Here is a 21,734-nt window from a genome sequence, read left to right as displayed (position 1 = left end):
ACACCTTCCTTTAGGTGACTGTAGGATGAACGTGGTTTTAATACCCCAAGCCCCTCCTCCTTCTGCTCCTCAATTGCTAGTTTCCCGGCTGTTTGTTTGTTTTCCCCTATGGCCTCTAATCATTAGGTTCTTGGAGAAAAGATTCCCCCCCCCCAAGGCCTTTTTAAAAATAGCCGCACCTTGATGTTTTTTCTTTCTAGTTGATCTTTTCAGTTTGTGTGAACACAGGCCTTTCCCATAATTGTTTGGCCTTGGCTATTTTATCTTATTACCAGAGGATGGGCAGGGTAAGGGAGGAAGTAAGTAAAACTGGAGTCTGGTGTGTTAATGGAAAAAGAGACTAAATAGCGGGTTGCATTTAGACTTTTGCAGAAAGGTGGTTCTGAATGTTTAGGTCAAAATGAAAAGCTCTGTAGAGTGCCTTATTTGTAACAGAAGTTAAGGTTCCGAGTTTGGATGTTGTATCTTAACGTTCTTTCTTCCGCTTTTCTTCCCTCATTTGGCCTGTTCCCCCAATTTGGACTGCATTACATTTTCTACATATGGTGGTCATCTTTTTGTTTTCAGGTTATCACGACCTATTGTCCTGCTAACAATGAGCCAATAGCAAGAGTCCGACAGGTAAGTACTTTTATTTTTCCTGCAAATAGCTCCCATAGAATTAGTGGGAATGATCAAGGGCAATACACAATTAGAAAGTCAAAGAACAATGTTTCCTTTTCATTGACATTTAAGGGTGTTTGGGAGAGACTGTCCACTCTTTGAGGGGAGGTGTGTGTGCCCTAGAAAACGTGAATCATAAAGAGAGGGGGTCCCTTTAAGGGCTTGCTTCTGAATCACCTGGCACTTCCAGAATGAAGGTTCTGACCTCTTCCACCCGGGTTGGAGCCCCAGGTTCTGATATTCTAATACACCTCAGGTGTTGTTTCCAGATGAGACTAACGAACCCTGCTTTGAGAAGCAAGGTTTTAAAAAGCACAGCTAGATTCTACCGTGTCTTACTGGGTTCAAGAGAGTTTTTGGAAAATCATTCCAAACCACAAATCTTAGGGTCACCCAGAGAGATTTCCAGTTCTCTTCCAAAATAATCTGTTCTTAGGAGATCATCACTTCCCCTTTGTCTCCCCCTAATTCTTTTTTTGTTACTACCCCCTCCCCTTAATTCTTAATTTAGGCTAGTGTGGCTGACTATGAAGAATCTGTAAAGAAAGCAAGAGAAGCATGGAGAGTCTGGGCGGACGTAAGTTTGGAGGCCATGGTGTGATTACTTACTGTAATTGCAGTGACATAAAGAAACATCCAAAAAATAAACATAAAAAAATGAAAAAGAAACATCCGATGAGCACAGGTCAGTGCCACCTTGCTGAAACAGGAGCTCTTTAGGGGCTGTGATAATCTCCTCTGCTTTGGTCTTAGAATAATGCCTTTTACATATTTGACCTTCAGTATTAATGGGTAATTTTTAAAAATTTTATTGATTTTTAGAGCGAGGAAGGGAGAGAGAGAGAAAGAGAGCAAGAGAAACATCCATCGATTGCCTCCCGCATATGGGTACCCCGACTGAGGATGGAGCCCACAACCTGGGTATGTGCCCTGACCAGGAATTGAACCCGACACTCTTTGGTGAGCCACACAGGCCAGTGCATCAATGGGCAGTTTTAAATGGATTAAAACTCTTATTGATGGCCCTGGCTGGTGTGGCTCAGTTGGTTGGGCCTTATCCTGTGCACTGAAAGGTTGACGGTTTGATTTCCAGTCAGAGCACGTGCCTAGGTTGCGATTCCCCCATAGGGGGTGTGCAGGAGGCAGCCAATCAGTGTTTTGCTCTCATATCGATGTTTTTGTCTCTCTCCATCTCCCTTTCTCTCTCTCTAAAACTCAATTAAAAAAACAAACAAAATCTCTTACTGATGTAACATAAATTCATGCTATCGAAGTACAAGGAATATTTATACTAAAAATACCCATTTTCTTCTCCCGCCCCACCAGCTTTGTGGGGGGTATCTCAGAAATAGGTCCACATTTCTGGTTCACAGGGCAGCTCTTTCAAAGGGCAGGGGTTGGAGTTCCTCACCTGTCTGATCAGGCTTTGAGATGGGTTCTGCCGCCTCCAGCTCTGTCTCCTCCAGGGGTTATATGAGCAAGTGTAGGGACTGTGATTGGAGTTTGCCCCACTTAGCTTAGCGGTCACTAGATGAGGGCCAGGCTCTGGAGGAGGAGAGAGTAAAGAACCGGGTTAGCCTGAGTTTCCCAATCCTCCCTCACCTCACCCTGAATACCCGTTTTCATCTGAGGCTATAGGAATATCCTGGGGTTAACCCAGCTCTACCCCTGGGGAATTACTTCACCTCAGTGTGCTTTGTCATGTAGTAAGGGGAGACTTTGTGTGCCTGCTTTCTGTGTTATCAGGAGGGTAAAATGAGTTAATCATGTAAAATGCTTCAGGAGAGCCTGGCACAGGGCAAACCTCAGCACCTGCCAGTGATAAAACATGTGCTGTGGGTCTGGGACTGCCAAGCCAAGTGTTTTCACTGAATCAGTAATTTTATGGGGTCTTGGGGAGGGGCAGACTCTCCAGGAGAGCCCTGGGTTGGATGTAGCTTTGTTGTTTGCTTAGAGACTGCCTCTGTGCAAAGCACGAGGAACATTTTTCCTCTACTTTAGCTAATTCTGGCCATAAGTTAGGCTGAGAGTTCCATTATACACAATCAAAAATATGCTTGAGCAGGAAAATACCACTTCCAAAAGTAAACAGTGTGCTAAGTAAAGTTCACCCTACCTGGGCAGAGAATAGTGTCCAGAGCAGTGACATTTAAAAATAACTTATTTTTTTTTCTTTTCATAAAAGTAATACATATTCCCTACTTTAAAAAAATTGGATGATTCAGTAAACAAGATAATTGAATTTAATCCCCTTATCTTCTCAATATAGAATGGTTATTAAGAGTTATGTTTGGTGCGTTTCCTTCCAGTCTTTTATGTGTTTATTTCATAATTGTGATGATTATTATACATACATGCATATATATATATATATACACACACACACACACACACACACACACACGATGTGTGTGAAATTTTGTGACCTGTGATTACATTGTATACCAGCCTAAATTACTGCATAATTTTTAAACATCGTTGTTTTCTTGTATGTATATTGTTTGTTGTTGTTTTTTAATTAATAGACTTAGCCCTGGCTGGTAGCTCAGTTGTTTAGAGCATTGTCCCTACATGCCAAGGTTGCAGGCTTGATCTCTGGTGAGGGCACATACAAGAAGCAACCAATGAATGCATAAATAAGTGGAACAACAAATCTGTTTCTCTCCCTTCCTCTCTCTCTCTAAAATCAATAAACAAACAAAATTAATAGACTTATTTTTTAGAGCAGTTTCACATTTATAGGGGAGGAAAAAATATCCCTTCTTCCATTCTAGGTTCTGTGGTTGGTCTAGTAATTAAATTGTCATAAAACAGATTAACAGAAAAGCAAATTTTAATTTCGTACCTACAGGGCTTCTTGAAGACATGAAACCTAGAGACAGCCAGGTAACTGATGGTTATCTAGCATCCTGAGGAATAGGGTCTGGGGCTTTAAACAAATGTTTATCCTGCTATGCAGATAAGTCTCTCAGATATAAAGAGTTGTGTCTGGTAATAGCTCTCTTCCTGGTACAGGCCCCTTTCTGAATTCTTCTAGGAAGTTAAGGGGGAGATAAAATGCTTTTCCTGGGTCTTCTGGGTCTTGAGTGCCTTCAGCACAGAGTAATCCACATGTCAACATGGCACGTGCTGGGGTGACTTGTTCTGTGCCCCTTCAACAGAAAGATGAGCAGAAAGTACAGAGAGTTTTCTCTCCTCTCCCCCATCACTCTTAGCAAGTTTATTGACATGTTGCATGTGTGATACATTTCATACAGTTGGGAGCCAATATTGATACATTATCATTAAATATATAAAGTCCATCATTTATATTAGGATTTCACTCTTTGTATACACTGTTTTGAATGCCAGGGAAACATTCGATCAGAAACATCTATTATGTGTGTGTATTTACCCAGGGTAAATACAGTCGTGTCTGAGAAAAGAGCTAGTGTGAATTCAGGGTCTTTTCTTCTGAGCTGGCCCTTAAATCTGTCTTTGCTCTAGGGGGTGGCAGCTGATGTTGTGACGCCTGTCCTTAATATTGGGCTATGCTTGGTGGTGGTTTTCGAATTTAGGACCTCACTTGGCCGCCTGCTCTTACTCAACAGTGCTGGACTCTGTGCCTTACATTCTTTCTCACACTTTTCGTACTTTTTAGACCTCCCAGTAGAGTGGGGCTGCTAAGTGGGAACATGTTGCTTTTCTGGGTGATGATTGAGTCAGTTGGGGATCCACTTGTTAGAATTTGAGTTAAGCAATTGAGTTCAAAGTTTAGGGAAGAGAGACTTTCTGAACGGTGCCTCTGGGGCTCCTGCCAATGGGGGCAGTGACTTAGAGGTTGCTGGGGCCTCAAACAAATACAGATCAGAGCTTGATCTCCTCCTGGTCTATGCGCTTTCCCTCTTGGGTCCTCACTCACGTGGAGCCCCTAGTTGGCCATGATCCGCTGGCTGACCTTGCCTGCGTGAGCACAGACCACTGTTTCATTTAGCTCATTTGAGTTAAGCCAGGAATTTTTCTAAGGAAACATTTTTCTTGAAGGGAAAAAGAGCACAGTATAAAAATACAGAAGACTAGTTTATCAAAACTGATTTCTTCCTCTCAACTGGAACTAACCACAGAGAACCTAGCTGGGAATACTGGGTGCTGCTCCTTTCATGAGATAGTTTCAGCTCAGAAGGCCACCTGCTTCTGCCCCTCTGCATCCCCTCTGCATCCTCACTTTCCTCTCCATCCCCGGCGAGGAAGAGCCAGAGCCTCTTCCCTCCCTTGACGACAGGAACTGTTAGTGGGCCATCTTTAACTGAATGAAGGATACTACATACCTGGCAGCTCTTTAACATGGGTGTCATTGTATTAATTCCTCAAAGGCTCAGTTAATGCTTCCCTCCATGCTCACAGTTCCCTCCATGTGGCTGTCTTGAATGCTAATTCTAAATGTGACTTCGTGGGTGAAGTGTACAGGGATGAGGGCTCTGTTGCCCATCTCAGGAGGGTCTGAGGATATCGATGCCCTGTTATGTTAGGACGATCAAGCTCACACGGAGTTGTGGCTTTCTCCCTTGTTTCCTACACCCCCCTCATTTCACTTCCCCAAACCCGATCCTGGTGTTTTCAACTCTTGCTGTTCGTGTAAACCACCTGGGAAGCTGGGGGGAGAAAAGATGCCAGATTGAGTGGTCTAAACTGGAATCTAGTTCAAAGTTACATGGGTGGTGATTCTAATACATAGTAGGGTTGAGAATCAATCAGTTACCAATTTTCAATTATCAAGTCTTGAACATCTTAAATTACATTTCTCTCTATTGCCATTTTTGTAGTCCTGACAGCCACCATCTCTGGTCTGGCCTAATGGTCTTCCTGCCTGATTCTTGTTTCCCTCCGATCCATTTTTATACTACAACTAGGGTGATATTTTAAAACGAACTGTGATCCATGCCCACCACTCTCCCATTTAAAACCCTTTGGTAATTGCCTCACTGTTTTTGGATCCTTTACATGGCCCTTTGCAGTGTGGCCTCTGCAGTCCTCTCCTGCCTCTTTGAACTCCTTAAAAAACTCTTTTGGCCTTTGCATTCTACTTTCTTCTTTTTTAAAAAATATGTTTTTATTGATTTTAGAGAGAGAGGGAAGGGAAAGGGATAGAGAGATAGAAACAGTGATGAGAAACATCATCAATCGGCTGCCTCCTGCACGCCCCCTACTGAGGATGGAGCCCCCAACCCAGGCATGTGCCCTGACCAGGAATCGAACCTCAATCTCCTGGATCCTAGGTCGATGCTCAACCGCTGAGCCATGCCCGGCTGGGCTGACATGGTTTTTTTATTGAATTTTATGGGGGGGGAGAGCGATGAGAGAGAAAAATGATTGTTTGCCCCTTGCACATGCCCTAACCGGGGGATCGAACCTGCAACCTAGGTAGTGCCCTGACTGGGAACTGAACCTACTACCTTTTGGTGTATGAGACGATGCTCCAACCAACTGAGCCTCACTGGCCAGGCCTATGACAAGCTCTTATTTTCTGTGGCTGTCTCTTACATTCCACTCCCCCATCCCCACTCCAGGAAGAATATTCCTATGGTCCACTTTTTCTATACATTAGGTTTCAGCTTAAATCTTATCTCCTTAGAGATTTTCCCTGACAACCTTTTAGATTAAATAACATCCATTTATTACCCAAATCTGCTGTATTCTCCACCTCAGCACCCTGTTTACTTCCTTGGACTTTATAGACCTGTTGGCAATTTGTAATTATTTGTCGCCTTTAAAAAAAATCTCTGTGCCTCCCTCTAGTTATTAATTAGCTCCATAAATGCCTCACTTCTTATTGTAGTCCCAGTGCTTATTATTACCCTTGCCACAAGAGTGTTTAGAAAATATTTGGTGAGTGAATGATATGATTTGAATGGATTATGGAATACCAGTTTATAAGGAAGCCAAATTGAGGGTTTGGGCATGCAGCCAGTTTGACCCATGGAACTCATTGCTGGGAATCACAAAACCTTATAGGTATTTAAGGTATTTGAAGCCTACTGGAGTCATCCTAAAAGATTGTGTTCAACCTCTGAATTTCTCTCTCTTCTTGGCACAGTCACTTGATCGCTATGAACCTATCATCTTGTTGTGATCAAAAAAGCCATCTGCTTGTTGTTTGCTCTCTCAGAGCACATTTATCTAATAGTGTTAAAGACATGAGGTTTATACTTTATTTTACCACCTTTAAAAATATATATTTATTTTAGAGCGAGAGGGAGAGAAACAGAAAGAGAGACTGATTTGTTGTTTCACTTATGTATGCATTCATTGGTTGCTTCTTGTATGTGCCCTGACCAGGGATCGAGCTCACAGTCTTGGCATATCAGGATGATGCTCTAACCAACTGAGTTACCTGGCCAGGGCTTAGAGTTTATACTTTAAATCAGACACTAAAGTTCCATTCTTTTCTTAGATTCCTGCTCCAAAGCGAGGAGAAATAGTGAGACAGATTGGTGATGCCTTGCGGGAGAAGATTCAAGTACTAGGAAGCTTGGTAAGGTATTTCTGTAGTAAAAATATAATCCTTTAAAAGGGAATAAAGCCATCACCCATTTCTGTGTATAAGATTGTGATTTTTTTAAAAGGTTTTTTGTTATTTTAATTAACTAACTAATTAATTAATTTTATTTTTTAAATATGTCTTTGTTGATTTCAGAGAGAGGAAGGGAGAGGGAGAGAGAGATAGAAACATCAATGATGAGAGAGAGTCATTGATCGGCTGCCTCCTGCACGCCCCTGACGGGATCGAGCCCACAACCTGGGCATGTGCCCTGACTGGGAATTGAACCATCAACCTTTCAGTGCCTGGGACAAAGCCCAATCAACTGAGCCACACTGGCCAGGGCAAGATTGTGATTTTTAAGAAAAGCAATTTATATATTTCAAAAGTCTTTTTTCTGGAGGAAAAATGAGCAAGAAGGACAGGAAAATGAAGACTATTCTTGGGTTTTAAAATTCTTCAGAAAAATAGGAACAGAATTTCTGAAGTTTATTACCTTCACAAGAGAGACACAAATGTGTTATGCATTTCCCCCTTATCATTTTAATGTTTAAAACATGAATTTTCTTGGAAAAATGGAGCTTGGCTTTTTGTATTTTTAGGTGTCTTTGGAGATGGGGAAAATCTTAGTAGAAGGTGTGGGAGAAGTTCAGGAATACGTGGATATTTGTGACTATGCTGTTGGCCTATCACGGATGATCGGAGGACCCATCCTGCCTTCTGAGAGTAAGCAATGAAGTCACTTAGGCTAAGAGTTCTGTGCTTTGATACAAAGAGCTCCAAAAAATGCCCTGGCTGTGATCAGTTTGCAAAAGGGGAATTATAAGTGGCATATAAGTGAATGAAAATATCTTTATTTAATTAATTTATTTAATAGGTTTAATCTTTATTGTTGAAAGTATTACAGATGTCCCTCCCCCCACTGCTGCCTTTGGTCCCCTCCACCCTGCTCCTGTCCCCTCCCCAAGCCTTCCCCACTTCTTTAAAAAAATTTTTTTAAAAAAATATGTCTTTATTGATTTCAGAGAGAGGAAGGAAGAGGGAGAGAGAGAGAGAAACATCAGTGATAAAAGAGTCATTGATCGGCTGCCTCCTGCTCGCCCCTCACTGGGGATGGAGCCCGCAACCCTGGCATGTGCCCTGACCGGGAATCTAACCACAGTCTCCTGGATCATAGGTTGGTGCTCAACCACTGAGCCATGCCGCCCAGGCCCTTCCCCACATCTTCATACTCAAAAATGTAAATTGAAACAGGTGAAAACATCAGATTAAGACACTTGAAAATTTTTTTTAGTTTTAAAGATAAAACTCAATGTTGGCAAGTCTGTGGGTGAGACAGACACTCTTTTATGATGACTTCTGGTAACGTGAATTGCCCATCCATCTGGAAAACAATTTGGAAATAATCTTAAGAGCCTGATATTTAATACCAATTTCAATAATTTAAGTAAATAACCTGAAATGTGACAAAAGTTTATGTGCAAAGATGTTCACTGTGGTATAATAGGAAACATTAAAAATGACCTAAATGTCCAAGGGAAAGGTTGAGCTAATGTTGGCAGTCTGTTAGTGGGTAATATAAATCCTGTTTATGAAGATTGCCTTCCTCCAATCCCACACTTTTATGGGAGGGTTGTATTTATTTATTTTTAAGTGATTTTAATGTTATTTTTTTAAGAGATTATCATCTCATGTCACAAAATTAAAAGGGAATAGAAGAGTAAAAGGTTTAAAGTACTTCCCCTGGACACCCCATAATATCCCCATGGAAGTGCCAGTGATTCTGGTTTCTTATATATCTTTTTAGAGTTTCTGTTCACTTGTAGGCAAACGTGTGTCCTTTGGAAACACAAGCATTAGCAAACTATACATTCTGTTCTATACTTTTTCCTATGTAATGGGTCTTGGAAATTGTTTCATATTTTTCCATGAAGGTGCTTCCTTCATCTTTGTTTATGGCTGTGTATTTGCTGTAAAAATACTGTACATAATTTATTTCACCAGTTCCCAAATGATGGATATTTCCAGATTTTTGCTGCAAGGACCAGCCTTGTACTCTGAGAGGTTTCAGTGAAGAGGGCAAGGGCTTACGTGATTTGTAATGTTTGCAGTTTTTGTAGAGCAAACAGATGGCTCCATGTGGCTGCACCGAAGATATAAGGGCTGGAAATCTGCCAGAGTGGGAACTGGTTATCCCAGTGTGGCCGAATTATTAATGGTTTTTATTGTCATCTTTCTATTTTTTGGTATTTTTCAAAATTTCCATGATGGGAATTAGGTTACAGTTATGATCAGGAAAGAAAAAATGGATTTTTTTAAAAGAGTAGACTGTTCATCTATGCAGAGGCTTTGGGGTAACTTTGACCTCGGTGCTGCAATTAATTCTTATTGAGTGTCTCCCAGGTGCCAGGTGATTTATAATAGGTGATACTTGACCAGTAAGGCACAGTCCTTGTCCTCAAGGAATTTATAAACCTATAGATTCCTTACACTTAGGAGTGAGAAGCAAGTGGGAGATAAGTAAATGGAAAATTATAATAGGACATGGTAGGTACTCTGCTGGGTTGGAGGACAGCATAGTTAGCCGCTAAGCTAGCCGGAGAACGTAATCCAAGTTTAGGCCTCAAGAAAGAGAGGGGTGGAGTGCTGGGCAGGCGTTATTTTAAATAGGGAGGGAAAAAAGTGATAGTTTAGGATGGGAGGATGTGGCTTATTTGGGGAACTGTGTTATTTTAGCAGAGATGGAGGGCACAGTGTGAGGGGAGAGAGAGGGTGGAGAGGAAGTGGGAAGAGACTTTTCCTGATAGGGAGTTTGGACTGTATGGTAGGGCAGCTACAGTAGTGACCCAGACACCAAAGGATTTTAAGCAGGGGAGTGATGTTATCAGAGCTGCGCTGGTCTCCCTGGGGAGGAGAGTAAAGAGGGGAGGGCAAAAGAGGAGGAAACAGTACATCACTGAAGGGAGCTTAGGATGCCTAGACTAAAGGAGGGTCTGGCAATGGGGTATAGGATGCCTAGACTAAAGGAGAGTCTGGCAGTGGGGTCCAGGATGCCTAGACTAAAGGAGGGTCTGGCAGTGGGGTCCAGGATGCCTAGACTAAAGGAGAGTCTGGCAGTGGGGTCCAGGATGCCTAGACTAAAGGAGGGTCTGGCAGTGGGGTCCAGGATGCCTAGACTAAAGGAGGGCCTGGCAATGGGGTCCAGGATGCCTAGACTAAAGGAGGGTCTGGCAATGGGGTATAAGATGCCTAGACTAAAGGAGGGTCTGGCAATGGGGTCCAGGATGCCTAGACTAAAGGAGAGTCTGGCAATGGGGTATAAGATGCCTAGACTAAAGGAGGGTCTGGCAATGGGGTCCAGGATGCCTAGACTAAAGGAGAGTCTGGCAGTGGGGTCCAGGATGCCTAGACTAAAGGAGGGTCTGGCAATGGGGTATAAGATGCCTAGACTAAAGGAGAGTCTGGCAGTGGGGTCCAGGATGCCTAGACTAAAGGAGAGTCTGGCAGTGGGGTCCAGGATGCCTAGACTAAAGGAGGGTCTGGCAGTGGGGTCCAGGATGCCTAGACTAAAGGAGGGTCTGGCAGTGGGGTCCAGGATGCCTAGACTAAAGGAGGGTCTGGCAATGGGGTATAAGATGCCTAGACTAAAGGAGGGTCTGGCAATGGGGTCCATGATGCCTAGACTAAAGGAGGGTCTGGCAATGGGGTCCAGGATGCCTAGACTAAAGGAGGGTCTGGCAATGGGGTCCAGGATGCCTAGACTAAAGGAGGGTCTGGCAATGGGGTCCAGGATGCCTAGACTAAAGGAGGATCTGGTAATGGGGTCCAGGATGCCTAGACTCAAGGAGGGTCTGGCAATGGGGTCCAGGGTGCCTAGACTAAAGGAGGGCGTGGCATGGGTACAGCAGTGGGCAGCTTTCCTGTGCCTACCTATCAGTGTGAGTGTGGCCAGAAAGATTCATGGCTGGGAGCAACATCCTTCCAGTTGTTCTGGATTTCCCCAGGGTTTGTGAGCCATCACTCCTTGCTTTGGTTCTTCACTGCTCTGGTTGCCCTTGACTAAAACAATCAGAGTTCCTATGAGGATCAGAGGCATAGTGTCTGTCATTATAGTTCATGAGGTGGTGTAGTCATAACAGCTTTTGTCGTATGCTAATTAATGTACCAGTATCCCTCGGCTCTGTAAATTAACCCACTACAAGGCATCTGGAATCCCTACTTGGTCCTGTGTACCTTTGTCCTGAAAATGGAGGACTTCAGACTTTGCTTGTTAACTTGAGACGCATTGAATGAACATGCTTAAGCACGTTCCTCACCTCCCCCGTCCTCAGGACCCGGCCATGCGCTGATTGAGCAGTGGAATCCTGTCGGCCTGGTTGGGATCATCACTGCCTTCAACTTCCCCGTGGCGGTGTACGGCTGGAACAATGCCATCGCCATGATCTGTGGCAACGTCTGCCTTTGGTGAGAACAGCTCACTTTCTTATCCAGTAGTAAGGTGATAAAAGTGGCCATTGTACTAGTAAAAGTATTTTAGATGTATTGAAATGTGTGCTACTACTCTACTCTTTCTATTAACATATTAAGCCATATCTGCTAGTTGTGAAACACCGACTTTGAATTACTTTGCATTTTACCATTGGTAAAATTAATTTTTTTGATTTAGTTTTTTTTTTTGACACAGCCTTGTCCTTGCGGTTGTTTCCATCCAAAGCAGGTGGAATTAAATTCTGACACTGACTTCCTGGATTTAGTGTCAGGCTCCTCAGAGGGCTCAGATCTCCACAAACTGGCTCTACTTCAGATGCCAGCTGCAAGTACCCCCAGGTCCCAGGACCTCTGCAGTTTGGACCAGCCAGCTACAAATTTGGAGGTTCCCATGAACCCTTGGCTTCAGTAATTCATTAGAATGATGACCCACAGGTCTCAAGAAAGCACAATACTCAATGATTATAGTTTTTAAAAAATATATATATATATTTTTATTGATTTTAGAGAGAGAGGAAGGGAGAAGGAGAGAGAGAAACATCGATCAGCTAACGCCCCCATGCCCCCCACTGGGATCAAGCCCGCAACCTGGGCATGTGCCCTGACTGCGAATCGAACTTGAGACTTCTTGGTGCAGAGGAGGATGCCCACCCAACTGAACCACACAGGCCAGGGCGATTATAGTTTTTTATAAAGGATACACATAGGGCAAGGTCTGGAAGGTCCCAGATGCAGAGCTCCCATTCCTTCACCCAGTGAAGTTGGGGTAGGTCACTCTCCCAACCAGGAGATTCCACTGAGCTTGAGTCCAGAGTTTTTTTTATTGGGCTTTTATTCCCTAGGCATTATTGATTATGTCATTGGACATGTGATAGAACTCAATCTAGATTCCTCCTCCCTTCTCCATTGGTGGTCTTTCTGGTGACCAGCGACCAACCGCATCTGGAAGCTATCTAGTGGACACCACAAGTCACCTTGTTGGCATAACAAACACACTCCTATCCCTCAGAATGCCAAGGTGTTCTGAAACTCCGTGCTAGGAACAAAGACCAGAGAAATAATCTTTGTTATATTGCACTCCCCAACAGAAAACTAAGCAGACAAGCGGGAGAAAAAGAACTTGGGATAAGTCACAACCTTCTTTTTAAAGTTTGGCTCCTTTCCCCCTCCCCCCCCAATAAAAATTCAATAGTGAATTCTCAAGTGATTCTGAGGCACTGGGCTAATGTTGCCATTGATGCATTAAATTTTACATTTTATAGCCCTAGCCGGTTTGGTTCAGTGGTTAGAACATGAGCCCTTGGTCCGAGGGGCCCTGGGTTCCATTCTGGCCCAGGGCACGTACCTCGGTTGTAGGCTCCATCCCCGGCCCCAGTCGGGGCACATTGGGGTGGCAACCAATCGATGTGTCTCTCTCAAATCCATGTTTCTCTGTCTCTATCCCCCCTTCCACTCTCTCTGAAAAGTAATGGAAAAAGTATTCTCTGGTGAGGATCAGAAAAAAAAATTTACATTTTATAAACTGTTTGATAATAAAAGTTAAGTGGGAAAATGTCTATCTTATAGATGACAAAACACTATTTATAGCTTTCACGTTCTGTGGAAGAACTTAGGTCAGGAAAACCAGGAGAATTGTCTTTCCCTGTTTGCATCTTACCATTAGTTATATATGCGGATCTCAATGTAGTCAGTCGAATGTACTCTAAGACTGTCTACAGAAGCAATGCATAGTGGGAGGATTGATGATTTGGCACTGTGTTGCCAAAGGGACCGATGCTTCCTGCAGTTGTCTGACCCTCCCAACAAAAACCATGCTGACTTCCGCTTCACACAGTTCCCATAACTGGTGGAGATGAATGTAGCAGTTCCTATGGTCAGTGCAGCAAGCAGGCTTAAAATTGCTCTTTGCCATTTTATATTTATGGAAGTTTTGTAGTCTGCTAGGTCCCAGAGACACCACTATTTCAGTTACTATGCTCAGTTGTCTAAAAAGACTTTGGCTCCTGCTTGATAATAAAAGGTATTTTTGATTTCCACCAAGTTAAGTTGCCTTTTTTTCTTTAATCCTCTCAAGGAAAGGCGCTCCGACCACTTCCCTCATCAGTGTCGCCGTCACAAAGTGAGTATGTGTGTCTTTCTTTTTCCTGGGTATGGAGTAATTTCAAAAGGGTGATTGACAGGCACTGCATTTTTAATGGGATGTGAAAGTGTCATATTTAAGTATGGAATTTGGATAACCTCTTTCTCATTTGGTTGTAATAACATTTGGTATCATTTTGCAGTGTATAGAGCTCTTTCAGGACCAAATCATTTAACTCTTTAGAAACAGGCCAGGTATTGATTTAAGTGTTGAAACTGAACTCTTATAAACATTATTGTCACTTGCAAAATAAAAGTAAATCTAGCAGAGAGGAAATTTTTTTGCGATTTAGGGGCTATATTTTTTAACTATTCTACATGTTAATGGTTTTAATTTCCACCCAGCTAATTCTTTTATTATTTTTGTTTAATAGACTATAGCAAAGCAGAGACAAATGTTCACTACATTATTCCATGGGTTCTTCTCACACTATCTAAAATGTATTTTATCTTTTGATTAAAAATTTTTTTATTTACTCATATTTGAAAACTTGATAACTCTGATTATGTCATAAAATCAGTGTTACTAATTTATCATTCTGGAATTTAGAGATCATATAGAAGAGAGCACCTTCCCATGATGGGTGATGATGCATCCTCATAGTTGATTGATTTTGTTATTGGGGAAATTGGGGTATCCCTTTCCCCACTGGGTGCTGAGGGTGGAGTCCTTATGATATTGGGGAAAAGAATTTTCTGAGATTTACGTGGGAGAATGAGTGGTTTTTATTTGCGTGGACTTACATCCCTGGGTTTCCAAAGTTGCATTTCCTTTAGTCCAGTTATAGAAGAAGTGTAACCGGGGTATCAGTAGAGCTAGAAGGAAAGCCAGTGTCCAGAGTTGCCGTTCCACGTTGCAGCCCGGTCTAGTTCAGCATCTGGCTAGTTCCATTAGTCCATTAGTGCATTGTGTGTGGAGGGCCACACGACCGTGGGCCACACGGGAGAATGCCAGGAAGCGGAAGAGAGATTCCCGCAAGCTAGGAGTCAACCAAGAGGGCAAACTCCTTTGTTTAGGGGATTAAATATCTCGAATCTTCCAGCACTTGCAGTGGCCACACCCATTCTAGCCAATGACCTATTCCCAGATGTGACTAACAGGCAAGTACCCTCCCAGTGTCACCCCCACTTTACTGGGCATGTGTCTATCTCCTCCCTGTCCAGTCCCTGCCCCAGAAATCTGCAGGAATAGACTGAATAGACTGGTGGCTCCCTGGTCTGTGTAAAGCTTTAGCCTCCTGGTGGAGCTGCCCAAATGACAGGCCCATAATATTTGGCCTTTCCTGTGCTTCTTTCCTATTATTAATAACTGGGTCAATTACAACAGTGTCATTTTCATGGTTTGCATTCTCTGATTTGAGCTGTTGTAGAGAGCTTGTGGTGGAGTCCATATGTAAGAGGGTCATATTAGAAGGTCATTTAGGAACACTGCTTAGGAAGTGAAAAGTGAGCTGAAAAAGAGAATATTTACAGTACTCGAAAGGAATGTGTGATATTGAGGAAAATATATTCTTCAAGGCAGGGGTGTTTAAATGAAATATTACACAGAACTCTGAACTCTGATACACAAAACATACAACAATGATGAGAGTCCCCAGGCAATTTTTAAAAAATTAAAAACGTAGAACTCGCCAATTTAAGCAACTGGTTTAAAATATTGTCAGTTTTGATAGTAGTTTCAAATGTCCTAAGTTATTGTTGCTTTGAGTTGTTTATTATTTGCTTTAAATATGTTGAAGGGTTTGAATGTTCACATAGGAACGTGGCTGATATTTCAGGTAATTGAGAATATCTTGTTTTGTAATGAAAGACAATGAGTAAAATGATGCTGAAATGTTGCCGTATTTAAGCAAGGGTGCCGCCATGTCCAACAGGAGTTCTTAAATTCAACTAAACTCGTAAGTTCAGACTCATAAGAGGAACACGGGCCACATATCATACGTCTGAGCCACTTTTCTGGCTGCCTCTGCTTTGCCAAGACATATTGAAACCTCTCGTTTGCTGATGGGGATGCCCTTTCATTTCGTCATCTTTCTAGGGCTTATTTCTTAGTATTTCTTTTTTAAATTTCTTTATCATCATTTTAGTGGTTCTGTAGTGAGAGACCAGAAGACAAAAAATGCCCTGTGATCAGTCAACCGTCTAGAATTAGATTTATCCTTATAGTTTGGCAGAAAAACACTATCTGACCAATGCTTTATGTCTTTTATTTCTTTTGCATGTTTTCTTAAAAAAATTTCTTTTTAAGATTCTCTTAGGGAGAAAAAAAAGAGTTCTGCTTTTCTTTGAAAACCTCATTTCTTTTTAAGAAAAACATTTTTAAAAAGTATGTTTTTATTGATTTGAGAGAGAGAGGAAGGGAGAGGGGGAGAAACATCAATGAAAGAGAAACATGTATCAGCTGCCTCCCGCACACCCCCTACAGGGGACCAGGCCTGAAATCTGAGCGTGTACCTTGACAGGGAATCAAACTGGTGACCTCTTGGTGCATGGGTTGGTACTCAACCACTGAGCCACACCAGCCGGGTTGGAAACCTCATTTCTGTTATGTGAGGAGAAATGCAGGCTTGGATGTTCGAGGGGAGGAAGAGAGTTGAAACAGGGAAGTTAGGTGGTTGGAATTTATTCTTAGTTTTTCAAAAACCCTAAGAAATGAAATTGCTCCCTCAGCAGTACTTGCTTTTCCTTCCTAGGATAATAGCCAAGGTCCTGGAGGACAACAAGCTGCCTGGTGCGATTTGTTCCTTGACTTGTGGTGGAGCCGATATCGGGTAGGTGGATAGACAGAGAACATCTTTCTGTTGAAGGTCCCCAGGTTGAGCAACTAGAACCACCTGCCCTAAAATAACCAGACCCAGTGCAGCTGGAGTGAGAGTGGTTTTTTGGAGTCATTATTATGGACCCCAGTGGGCTCTGCCTTTATGAAGGCATAGCCTCTGCTGGAGGATAAATAAATCGTCCTTTGAATTGCCCAGAGCTGATATTGTAAGGTGCTTATATCCTGAAATAACAAACTGCTGTAACAGTGTCAGTCCATGGCTTGCTGACACTGGGTTTATAAAGGTGCTTACTTACAAAGCAGAGCTGTGGAATTGTGGTCTGGCGTCTCACCCCCTGCCCCGAGAACACAGCCTACTGTCTGGGTTCTTCAGCTGACTGTAAAAGGGAGCCCTGGGAATACAGCTTCTATATCTAAATTTATTGTTTTTAAAAACCACCCTATAATTCACATACCAGTTACCCACTCAGTACAAGGGCTTTCTTCCTTAATAATGTCTTCAAGGTGATTTCTGTTTATAGAGAGCTCATGGAAGAGGTTAGCCCATTCTGTTATATGGTTCTGCTTATGGAAACCTAGTTCATTTTCACGGAGACCTTCCCTGGCTCTCCTGACTTTGCCTTTCCAAGAGCCCGGGCCAGGGTTTTCTGGCCAGTACCACCAGGTGGCGCCGTTGCTGGGTTTCTCTGCTTGAGCGCCCTTGTCTGTTCCCCTGCAGCACAGCAATGGCCAAAGATGAGCGAGTGAGCCTGCTGTCCTTCACCGGGAGCACTCAGGTGGGGAAACAGGTGGCCCTTATGGTGCAGGAGAGGTTCGGTAAGTGTCGGCTTTCTAATGAGGATTTTAATTCCCTCAGAGCTATGGATATGAAATCTAACAGTGTTTTTTCTTTGACCCTTTCCGGGGTTATACCAGCCATGTTTATTTGAATGTCCAAATAAATGAAAGAATACAGTTATTAGTGGGTTAATATTAGGGCAGTCGCAAATTAAATAGCATAATTTGGAAAAGGATGTCAATTTCTCTCCAAATGACTACAATAATATCATATCAAATATATTTATCAAATTCTATCAGACCTATTTGGCAAATTAAAAAAAGAAAACTCACAATTTAAACAGCATCATTGAGTACAGGACCTACAGTGAATGTGGAATAGGAGATTTAAATCTGTTCCCTCATTTACGTAAACATAGTTTTGTACACTGTACGTTATGACTGATTAAAGAGGTTTTTTAAGGATAATATTGACTTTCATTTTTGGCTATTGTGAATTTAGACTCTAACAGGATGAGACTTGACTAGGAAATCTGCCAGGCCTCCCTGTTGCTTTTTAAGCATTGCTTTTTTTTGAGACAGAGTGGAAGGAATGGGGATGGGGGAGGGAGGAAGAGAGAGAGAAAGAAAGAGAGAGAAACATGGATTTGAGAGAGACACATCAGTTGGTTGCCTTGATTGGTTGCCTCCCACATGTGCCCTGACCGGGGTGGGGGATTGAACTGGCAACCTAGGTATGTGCCCTTGACCAGAAATCTGACTCAAGACCCTTTGGTGTGCGGGCTGACATTCTAACCACTGAACCATGCCAGCCAGAGCTTGGCATTGCTTTTAAAATGCAAGTTTGCAAAAAAACTATTAGAGCTAATAAACAAGTTCAGCAAGGATATGAGATTAATAAACAAAAATCAATTACATTTGTATACATTAACAATGAACAATCTGAAAATGAAATCTACAAAATAATTTCATTTAATAACATAGCATCAGAAAAAATAAATTACTTAGGAGTAAATTCAACAAAAGATGTATAAGTTTTTCACACAGAGTGCTATAAAGCATCTTTGAAAGAAATTAAAGACCTAAATAAAAGTAAAGTTATCCCATTTTCATCTTTTGGGAGACTTAATAATGTTATTGCCCAATATCAGTACTGCCCAAGTGACCTACATGTTGAATGCAATACTTTTCAGAGTGTCAGCTGCCTCTTGTAGCAATTGACGAGCTGATCCTAAAATTATATGGAAATACGAAGAACCCTAAGTAGCCAAAACAATCTTGGAAAAGAAAAACAAAGTCGAAGGACTAACACTTCTTGATTTCAGAACTTACCACAAAACTACAGTAATCAAGACTATGTGGTCCTGGCATAAGGACAGACATAAAGATCAGTGGAGTAGAATTGAGAGTTCAGAAATAAACCATTATGACCAGTTGATTCTGACAAGGGTGCCAGGATGTTTCAATGAGAAAAGAATGGCCTTTTCAATAAATGGTGCTAGGACAACTAGATATGTGCTTTACCCAGCATGTAAAAATTAACTCACCTGTATCAAAGACTTAAATATTAGAACTAGAACAATAAAACTCTTAGAAGAAAACATAGAAATAAGTTTTTGTGACCTTGGATTAGGCAATGGTTTCTTAGCCATGGCACCTAAAGCCCAAGCAACACAAGAAATGATAGATATCATCAAATGAAAAAGTTTTGTGCTTCAAAGGATACCATTAAAAAAATGGACAACCTGTAGAATAGGAGAAAACATTTGCAAATCTTATGATAAGGGATTTATATCTAGACTATATAAAGAACTCTTAACAATTCAACAATATAAAAGACAAACAACCCAATTAAAAACGGGCAAAGGATTTGAATAGATACTACTTCAAAGAAGATATAGGACTGGCCAACAAGCATGCCCGGAGGTGCTCAAGGTCATTCACTCCACTCTCCCCACTAGCAAATTTCCTCTTCTGGTCCCCCTCCCATCCCCCTCTTCTTCAAAGCAGTAGTTTGTTCTCTCTTAAGTAGCACTATTAATAGGTTTGTAATTTTAAAAAGTGTATCCACCTGTCTTAAGGTACAGGTGCTTGTCTTAGAGGGGGTTGTCTGCAGGAGTGTGGTTTGGGAGCAGACAGGGAATTGGAAGGGTGCAGGGAGTATAGGTCCCTTCCCTTCTGCCGCACAGCACTTCTAGCCAGGCAGGAGGAGCTGGTGTGAGGTGTAGAATCTCCTGTTCCCTCCCCTTTTCCTGTCGTCTAGTGTAGTGCTCTGCTGTAGCCAGCAAGCTGTCACCACATCAGCTGCTGCAGCGGAGACTGGAGCTGACGTAGCACTCAGTGGCTTGGTAATAACAGCCCTCCCCTTACAATTAACATTCACTTGATGCGTAGCTGTTTCAGAGCCGTGGAAGTGAGAACATGCTCTCCCTGTCACATACACTCCTGACACCACAAATAAATAAAAGTGATTTGCACAGGAGCTGATTTTAGAATGCATTCAAGGAAAAATAAGTGTATGTTCAAAAGATGTGGTAAACACAGCTCTAAAATGAGGCAAATAAATTTCAGATCTTTATGCTGGGGAGTGTAAGGTCAGAATGGCATTCATACCCTGCTGTATAATTGCCTGGAATGTAAGCTGGCAATATATATATATGTGTGTGTATATATATATATATGTGTGTGTGTGTGTGTGTGTGTGTGTGTGTGTATGTATGCCCTAATATTCATGCCCTTTGGCCCTGACCTAAGTAGGTAAGATGTAGACGTTCAACAGTCCATATATTCAGTACTAGAGAAGTAGCGAAATAAAATTTGGTACATCACTATGATGGATACAATGCAGCAATATGTTTTTTAACAGCTGCTAATAACTTAGGAGAAGGTATAAAATATATTAATCAGAAAGTAAAGTTAATTAGATTGTGTGATCTAAACTAAATATAAATGCACAGGAAAAAGATTGGAAGGCACTATACCAAAATATAAGGACAGATATCATGGTCACCTATGGGCCATCGCTTTTTGCTTGCTTGATACATTTTGTTGTTTTAAAAAAATAATTTTCTTCAATGACCACATAATTTTTAAACTTGTTTATTGTGAGAAAATGTATAAAAATTTACCATTCTAACCATTTTTAATTGTGCAGTTCTCTGGCATCAAGTATATTGACATTGTTGTGCAACTATCACCAACATCCATCTCCAGAACTTTTTTTTTTGTCTTCCCAACTGAAACTGTACCTATTAAAACTAATTCTCCATTTCTGCCTTTCCCCGGCCCCTTGGCAACTACTATTCTTCCTTCTGTCTCTATGGGTTTGACTATTCTAGGAAGCTCATATAACTAAAATCACACAATATTTATCGTTTTGTGACTGGTTTATGTCACTAAACATAATATCTTCAAGGTTCATCCATGTTGAGGCATGTGTCAGAATTTCCACTCTTTTTAAGGTTAAATAATGTTTCATTATATGTGTGTGTGTATACACACACACACACACATATACACACACACCATATTTTTTTTATCCAGTCATCCATCTGTGCCTCCACCATTTAGCTTTTGTGAGTAATGCTGCTGTGAACATGGGTGTACAAATATCTGATTTTTACTTTTTTTGGCTATGTACCCAGAAGTTGAATTGCTAGATCAATCATATGGTAATTCTGTGTTCAGTTTCTTGGGAAATTGCCATATAGTTTTCCATAGTGGCTGCACCATTTATACTAACTGGGATTTTTTTGGACATAATGTCAAACTTAAAGAAAAAGTTATAAGACACACAAGTAATTTCTGTATACCCTTACCCAGATTCACCAATGGCTTACATTTTGCCCCATTTGCTTTATCATTTTCTCTCTCTCCAGTAACACACACACACACACACACACACACACACATACACACACACACGTATATTGTGGTTGCATGTTATTTTTGAACCATTTGCAGAAAGATGAAGACCTTGTGTTCCTTTGCTACTAAATATGTCAGTGTACTTCCTAAGAACAAGCACATTCTGTCATATAGCCACAGTACAGTTATTAAAATCAGGAAATTTGACATTGATTCAATGCTCATGTATTGTTTTCAATCAAAATAAATGAGAACATAAGTGGGATAGGTTATGGTTTGGGGCCGTCTATCAGTGTGCATTAAATACTAAAACGGGCATTAATTTGTCTTTATATGTTTTTAAAGGGAGAAGCTTGTTAGAACTTGGAGGAAATAACGCCATTATTGGTAAGGCTGCCCTTTGTTTTTGTTTTGTTTCCTGTTCAGAATATTTTCAGTAGTTTTCCTAAATGTACAGAACTTGCTTAGGAACTCACCTGTGCTAGCTGGTACGTGCCTAAGTCC

General features: G+C 41.7%; 1 protein-coding gene across 2 annotated transcripts in view; it reads left to right on the top strand.

Moving 5' to 3' along the window:
* ALDH7A1 (aldehyde dehydrogenase 7 family member A1) overlaps nt 1–21,734 on the top strand; it is a 40,148-nt gene that overhangs the window by 4,874 nt on the left and 13,540 nt on the right. For both annotated transcript variants that reach the window (XM_016217814.2, XM_016217813.2), the window contains 9 exons: nt 568–621; nt 1,175–1,240; nt 7,094–7,174; nt 7,783–7,906; nt 11,512–11,644; nt 13,743–13,787; nt 16,501–16,578; nt 17,305–17,402; nt 21,576–21,617. In XM_016217814.2, coding sequence (XP_016073300.1) covers nt 568–621; nt 1,175–1,240; nt 7,094–7,174; nt 7,783–7,906; nt 11,512–11,644; nt 13,743–13,787; nt 16,501–16,578; nt 17,305–17,402; nt 21,576–21,617 — 721 coding nt within the window. The remainder of the gene's footprint in view (nt 1–567; nt 622–1,174; nt 1,241–7,093; nt 7,175–7,782; nt 7,907–11,511; nt 11,645–13,742; nt 13,788–16,500; nt 16,579–17,304; nt 17,403–21,575; nt 21,618–21,734) is intronic.

This window comes from Miniopterus natalensis, chromosome 3, assembly GCF_054644295.1.
Source record: "Miniopterus natalensis isolate mMinNat1 chromosome 3, mMinNat1.hap1, whole genome shotgun sequence".
In the NCBI taxonomy this organism is placed as follows: Eukaryota; Metazoa; Chordata; class Mammalia; order Chiroptera; family Miniopteridae; genus Miniopterus; species Miniopterus natalensis.
This window is presented reverse-complemented; position numbering and strand designations above follow the sequence as displayed.